Below are 7,500 nucleotides of genomic sequence, written 5' to 3' on the forward strand. Positions count from 1 at the left end.
GTTTGCCATGTTTGAAGGCGCTTGAAGGTGACTTCGACAAACACTTCTGCACAAACGCTTTCTCACTCCCTCGGCGGGTGATGTAAATACACTCGTTGATTGAGTTTAAATGGGTTGGAAAAATAGAGCCTTGTTTGGCTGTTGTCCTTGTGGTTTCTGCTGGGCCTTTTGAGTTCTATCAAGCGGGTTTCCTATGTTAAAATAATCGCTTTATGTGTATACCGGAAAGCCGTCATTCCTTTTCGATAACGTGCCTAAAACATTTCTATTGATTATTGTTTAAATCGTGCAATTAACAATGAATATCTAATTTCAAGGTACATATTTTTACCTTTTGTCACGGCAAGCTTATCTTAAACATTAATCATTACCTGTATGTGTCACGTTATGATAACTAAATATCTAATTACGACAAATGAAAATTGCGAGTTTAATTTTTATCAGTGTAACTAATGTAGTTATCAGTTAACGGAAATGTCTTGCTGTTTTACAAAGGGGCGTTACCCTTAATTGTACACATATTCGTCCATATTGTTACTCATAGGCGAAAATTCATGTACTTTTATCCATTTGACTTGTTCACTATAGTTTCAGTGCAATAAGCCTACCAAAACAGATACAGTAATTATAAAAATACTATCACTAATGGTAAATAATTACAAATGACTGATATTCAAATCAGAAACTATTTACAATTCTTAAAGTATTCTCTTGAACTTTAACCGGTCACTTATTGGGTGAAGAGGACGAGATCTTGGGAAAAGTATCGCATCAAAAAACAGATGTTCCTATCTCAAATTTCAGCGAAAAAACAAACTTCTTTGTCCAAAATTCCTAACGAACTCGAATACACACAAACATCAGAACAATACGAACGCCTTATCTATGATAAGAAATGGCGGCTTTCCTCTTACACAAATACAAAAAAAAGTTCAGTCAAAATTCGACACTCGATCACACGACAAAGTCTGAGCGAGAGAGAGCACAGCAACACATCCGACGGCCACGGCGGTGTGTGAGTCACTGACGCTTACGGCGGTTCTGTCTCGGAGTCCCGCATCTGTCGGTCAGCAATGGGAAGTCTGTTTCTTCTCTTTTCCTCCCAAGACGTGGGGGTATATGATTGTTTATTCTTGTGTGAGGCTGGTTGTAGGATGTGTCCATTTGATGTTTTTATTTACTGTATGGGTCTCTGTCTTTGTTACTCTCTTTATTGCGTATCTTTCGTTCTCTCCTCATCGTTTCCCTTTCTTTCTTTCTCTCTCTCTTTCTTTCTTCCTTTCTCTCTCTCTCTCTCTCTCTCTCTATCTCTCTCTCTCTCTCTCTCTCTCTCTCTCTCTCTCTATCTCTCTCTCTCTCTCTCTCTCTCTCTCTCTCACACACACACACACACACACACATGTACGACTGTAAGCTATCTCATTGTTATCATAAGAGGATTCAGCACATCTAATTTCGGTTTACCTGATATGCTAATATCGCCGCACGTGTAGGATTTGGAGGGCCAATATTACACCGCCTCCTAATAAAGTTATCTTAAAGGTTAAAAGCATAATAATACAAAGAGAAATACACTAAACCACCAGCCTTGATTTCTTGACAAGATAATAACAAAAAAAACGATGGATAAACCGTATACACAGAGAGAGAAAAAAACACAGACCCATTGGATTTAAAAAGTTTCCAAAACAAAAGCAGTTTCCGTCGCTATCTCCATTTCTTCTTTTCGCTACCCCCTTTTTTTCGTATTCTTCCTTCACCTTCGCCGTTTCCTCCTCCTTCCTTTCTCCTCCACCTAATTTCCCTTTTGTCCTTGAGAGTGAAATCGCGCTGAGGTTAAGTACAGTCCGTGAATTTAAATGTTCTTGTGGGCGGACGTTCAGCGCAGCCGTGCGTGTGTTGAGGAAGTGGTGTGGAAAGCAATGGGAAGCGAATAGACGAGGAGGAGGAGGAGGAGGAGGAGGAGGGAGGTAGGAGGAAGGGAGGGAGGGAGGAGGAGGAGGAGGAGGAGGAGGAGGAGGAGGAGGAGGAGGAGGAGGGAGGAAGGGAGGGAGGAGGAGGAGGAGGGGTGGAGGAGGAAGAGGTGGAGGGAGGAAGGTAGTTAGGAAGGGAGGGAGGAGGAGGAGGAGTAGGAGGAGATGGAAGGGAGGAGGAGGAGGAGGAGGGAGGAGGAGGGAGGGAGGGAGGGAGGGAGGGAGGGAGGGAGGGAGGGAGGGAGGGAGGGAGGGAGGGAGGGAGGGAGGGAGGAGTGAGAAGGAAGGAAGGAAGGAAGGAAGGGAGGGAGGGAGGAAGGGAGGAGGAGGAGGAGGAGGGAGGAAGGAAGGAAGGGGGAGGAGGGAGGGAGGAGGAGGGAGGGAGGGAGGGAGGGAGGGAGGGAGGGAGGGAGGGAGGAGGAGGAGGAGGAGGAGAAGAAGGAGGAGGAGGAGGAGGAAGGTAGCGAGGGGAGGAGAGGGGAGGCAGATGGGAAGGGATGAAGGGAGGTAGGGAGGGAGGGAGGGAGGGAGGGAGGGAGGGAGGGAGGGAGGAAGGAAGGAAGGGAGGGAGGGAGGAAGGGAGGAGGGAGGAGGGGGAGGGAGGAAGGAAGGAAGGGGGGAGGAGGGAGGGAGGGAGGGAGGGAGGGAGGGAGGAGGAGGGAGGGAGGGAGGAGGGAGGGAGGAGGAGGAGGAGGAGAGAAGAAGGAGGAGGGAGGAGGGAAGGTAGCGAGGGGAGGAGAGGGGAGGCAGATGGGAAGGGATGAAGGGAGGTAGGGAGGGAGGGAAGAAGGGAGGGAGGGAGGGAGGAGAGAGCGAGAGCGAGAGCTAGAGCGAGGCAGGCGAGAGCGAGAGCGAGAGAGAGAGAGAGAGAGAGAGAGAGAGAGAGAGAGAGAGAGAGAGAGAGAGAGAGAGAGAGAGAGAGAGAGAGAGAGAGAGAGAGAGAGAGAGAGTAGGAAGCAGCTGGGGTTAAGACACCCGATTTGACCTCTGCAGAATGCAGCTCTTATGCAGTGCAGGCCTCCCCCCCCCCATTTCCTTGCTCTTCCCTCCCCCGCTCCTGCCTCCTCTTCATCTTCCTCTCCTCTTTCTCCTCTTCCTCATTATCGTTCATCTTCCTTCCTCGTAATACGTATTCTACCAGACGAGAAGAAAGTAACTGACGAACAAAAAGAGAAAACCTAAATAAAGCAAGGAAAAGAAAAGAAACGAAACTTGGAAGAAGGTCCGCCATCATGGCCGACGAGAAGGCGCGTGGAAAGTGATTTCTCTCTCTTTTTTTACGCTCTCACGTCGAAAAGATGGAATGGGCGTGGAACAGGTGAATGCTAGCGTTTGGTGGGCGTGGACGGGCTGCGTGAAAGCCAGTGGATAAGTCGACGTGAATCCGGATTAACAATTTCATCAATCCGCGGCGTTCGTGTAAAGGCTCGTCAATCCGCAGCGTTCGTGTGAAGGCTCGTCGATCCGCAGCGTTCGTTTAAGGACTCGTAATAACATGGCGCCGAAAGAGAACAAGGCTACTCAGAGTTGAAACGTTTAATGAGTATCTGACAACCGAGCAAAGAGCTGGGTGCTTGTTGCAACATCATTCCTTTTCTTTATTCTTCTTTCACTTTTTGTTAATCCGTCTGTGTCTATTTTATTAATTTCTATCCCTGTGCGTTTCTATTTTTGTTTTGTTGTCTCTCTCTCTCTCTCTCTCTCTTATTATTATCATTATCATAATTATTATCAATTATCATCACTCTCTCCCTCTCTCTCCACCCCATTTCTCTCTCTCTTTCTTTCTCTCTCTCTCTCTCTCTCTCTCTCTCTCTCTCTCTCTCTCTCTCTCTCTCTCTCTCTCTCTCTCTCTCTCTCTCTCTCTCTTTTATCCTATCCGTGTCTCTCTATCATCCTACCATAAACCCTTTAAGGAGTACGATCATCTAGATAGACCTATGGAGAAGGCCTATAAGACACGGCTCCCAGGAATAAATCTTTATCAATGAATGTAATTTGAATATTTTAAATCATAATAACTTTTTTCCCCCGTGCACATATCAGAGGAGTTGTCTGTCAGTCTCTCTCAGGATATATTGCCTTCCAACCCATTGCTATCTTATCGCTTAATCCCTTCTTATCTTTTGCTAATCTGTAATTTTCCATAATTACTCTTTTTCCGTTACTTTCCTTATCTCCGCTGTCCCGTCTGTTATCATGGCGGCCATATTAAAAAAAAATCGAATCTGTTTCTTCGATCTTTGCTTAGTAATACGCGATTCTTCCTCTTCATCCTTCTTCTCCTTCTCTTCCTCCGTCTCCGGTGTCTCTTTTTCCTTCTCTCTCTCCTTCCCATTTTCACTCTTTCTTTTCCACTACTTCTTTCTTCTCCTCCTCCTCTTTCTTTTTCTCCTCATCCTCCTTCTTTTCCCATTTTCACTCTTTCTCATCCTGCTCCTTTTTTCTCCTCTTCCTCCCCCTTCTTCTTTTTTCTCCTCCTCCTCCTTCCTTTTCTCCTCCTCCTCCTCCTTTTTCTCCTTCTCTTTCTCCCTCTCCTCCTCCTCCTTTTCCATACATCTTTCTCATCCTATTCCATCCCATTCTATTTCATGACCTTCAACCTCCGTCTCCTTCCTGGGATGACCCTTGGGGGCTTGGAGACCTGAAAAGGAGGAGGAAGAGTAGGAGGAGAAGGGGGAGGAGAGGAGGAGGAGAAGGAGGAGAAGTAGTAGGGGAAGGGAGGGGAGGGGAGGGGCGTAGGAGTAGGAGGGGAAGGTGTGTGTGAGGGGGAGGAGGAGGGAGGGGGAGGAGGAGGAAGAGGGAGGAGGAGGAGGGAGGAGGAGGAGGAGGAGGAGGAGGAGGAGGAGGAGGAGGAGGAGGAGGACGACGATGACGACAACGAGGTAGAGGAGGAGGAAGGGAAGAAGAATTAGAAGAGGCAGGAGGAGAATGAAGGAAGAAAGGGAGGAAGGAGGAAAATGAGGAGGAGGAAGAGGAGGAGGTTGAGGAGGAGGAGGAGGATGGGCGGCAACGAGATGTACAGGTGAGGTGACCTTGGGGGTTGGGTTGGAGGTGAGATGGGAGACTGTTTTGTACATTATTATGAGGGAGGGAGAGAGGGAGGGGGTTCTCCAGTCTACTATCTCTCTCTCTTTCTCTTTCTCTCTCTCTCTCTCTCTCTCTCTCTCTCTCTCTCTCTCTCTCTCTCTCTCTCTCTCTCTCTCTCTCTCTCTCTCTCTCTCTCTCATCTACAAGAATATTTATCTATATACTTTTAGGTACTGACCATATTTCGTACCATATATTGAAACCACACTATTATTAAAACAACAGACACAAGTAAATTTGCAATAAATAACGACAAATTAAAACATGGATAAAACGAACTACGATAACAGCAACAGAACAATAAACAAGAAAAAAGACGAACTACTTGCGCAATTTCCCTCCATTCATTGAAACCAAGGACTCCGCCAAACACTCGTTCGAATCCTTGCAAAGACGGCAATTCGATTCCCATCCCTTATGATATATCCAGTCCATCCATTGTCCACCATTTTTTAAATTCCTTTCCTATCCTCAGCATCTTTTTACCTATCGTTCCTATCACCAATAGGCAAGAACTCCCCTAGCCACGCGTTCGAAACCTTGACTAGTAATTTGCTTCTCCTCACCTTTCAACCTATCCACACCTCCGTCAATCTTTATTTCATCCCTTTCCATCCCCGCCATCCTACACCTACTGCTCCTATCAACAAACCCCCGAACACGTCATCTTATTAGCCTATCAATCTATCTATCATTCACCGACAACAATTTTCTATTTTTTATAAACCCCGCCATTTTTTAAATATTTACGTTCACCCTTCAACACTATGAGACGAGATAACATATTTTAACACTGCTTGATAAACAATCTGATTAGATGTAGGTAATGAAGGTGAGAATAAAAAAAATAAATATTTACAAACAGATACTGTTATTTTCATGTAATTAACACATATGAAAAAATGGAAATAATGAAAAAATGCCCATCCGTCATCCAGTTAATCAGGCATTTCCCTGTATCTGTGATTAAATTTCTGTGAAAGAAAAATCGCTACTTATCTTGTTAATCAAATATTCTTCTAAATCTTAATCACAAGATCAAATACTGGAGGTTTATTATTTTGCAAATGCCATTATACACTTGACCAGACAGTATTTGTTTGTTACACGTTGAAAAAAAATATTAATATGAATTTGTTACTGACACTATATCATATTTCTTGAACCCTGTACACATGACGGAAAAAAGATGCATAGAAGATGGAGATAAAAGAGGAAAAGCAGAAGGAAGAGACGAACCAGACGAAGTAGAAGACGAAAAGAAGAAAGAAAAGAGAAACAACTAATGCACAGAAATCAGAAACACAAAAAAGAGAACAAACAATCAAACAAACTAACGAGAAAGAGATGTAAACATGTAAGAAAGCACCATCATCGAACAGCAGCATTCGAACGCAAACGAATAATATTGAATCGTCGACTCAACTGGTGTGCGAATAGTGGACACTTCAACCGAGCCAATATTAGCAGTCGATCTCCTTACTGGCCAGAGAGTAACCATTGGGGGTTTGTTAAGTCAATATCTTTGTTTTTTTTCTATTTTCATCTCCTTATTTTTTTCTTTAATGTCTATTTCTTTTTTCTTCTTCTTCTCTCTCTCTCTCTTTCTCTCACGCCATGTCATGTTATCCCTTACCTTACTCCTACCCCCTACCCGTTCTTCTGCCTTCACCCCTAACCCTTCCCTCCCTCTCTCCTCTCCCTTCCTCCTACCCCTCCCCAATCTCCCTACCCCTCCCCTACCCCTCTCCCCTCCCGTATTCCGATACCCCTCTCTTACCCCCCTCCCCTCCCCTACCCCCTCCCTCTCCCCTATTTCCACCTACACTCGTATTCCTTAAAAAGAAGTCGATGATCTACAGGAGCATTCCTACTGTGTGGAGAGATTCCTGAACGCCCCGCGCGGAGATGAGAGAGAGAAGAAAGAAAGAGAAGAGAGAGAAGAGAGAGAAGAGAGGGAGGAGGGGGGGAGAGAGGGGAGAGGGAAAGAGAGAGAGAGGAGAGAAAGAGAGAGAGAGAGAGAGAGAGAGAGAGAGAGAGAGAGAGAGAGAGAGAGAGAGAGAGAAGAGCGAGAGAGAGAGAGAGAGAGATAGAGATAGAGATAGAGAGAGAGAGAGAGAGAGAGAGGGAGAGGAGAGGAGAGGAGAGAGGAGAGGAGAAAGAGAGGAGAAGAGAGAAGAGAGAAAGAGAAGAGAAGAGAAGAGAAGAGAAGAGAAGAGAAGAGAAGAGAGAAAGAGAGAAAAGATAGAAAGAGACAAACAGAAAGAAAAGATAGAAAGAGACAAACAGAAAGAAAAGACAGAAAGAGACAGACAGAAACACAGAGAGCAACAAACCCAGCAGACCATCCCTCCGTCCTGTAGATGGACTTATCGTGGGCGTGACACTCTCTGCGCAGCGTGGGCGGCGAGGGCGTGAAGCGAGAGTACTTCGCAGG

General features: G+C 45.5%; 1 protein-coding gene across 26 annotated transcripts in view; it reads right to left on the minus strand.

The window, feature by feature from the left end:
* Window positions 1-7,500, minus strand: part of LOC113808617 (echinoderm microtubule-associated protein-like 2) — a 192,423-nt gene that overhangs the window by 20,671 nt on the left and 164,252 nt on the right. Inside the window, exons 1-2 of one of the 26 annotated variants that reach the window (XM_070116980.1) lie at window positions 915-1,038; window positions 1-191 (exon numbers count right to left, since the gene is read on the minus strand). The exon at window positions 1-191 is cut by the window's left edge and continues 8 nt beyond it. The exons of 23 other annotated variants lie outside the window; for them this stretch is intronic. In XM_070116980.1, coding sequence (XP_069973081.1) covers window positions 1-9 — 9 coding nt within the window. In that variant the 5' untranslated portion in view covers window positions 10-191; window positions 915-1,038. Of the gene's footprint in view, window positions 192-876; window positions 893-914; window positions 1,039-7,500 lie in introns of those variants that run through there. 2 more of the 26 variants (XM_070116982.1, XM_070116981.1) reach the window with 2 other exon arrangements.

This window comes from Penaeus vannamei, chromosome 39, assembly GCF_042767895.1.
Source record: "Penaeus vannamei isolate JL-2024 chromosome 39, ASM4276789v1, whole genome shotgun sequence".
NCBI lineage: Eukaryota > Metazoa > Arthropoda > Malacostraca > Decapoda > Penaeidae > Penaeus > Penaeus vannamei.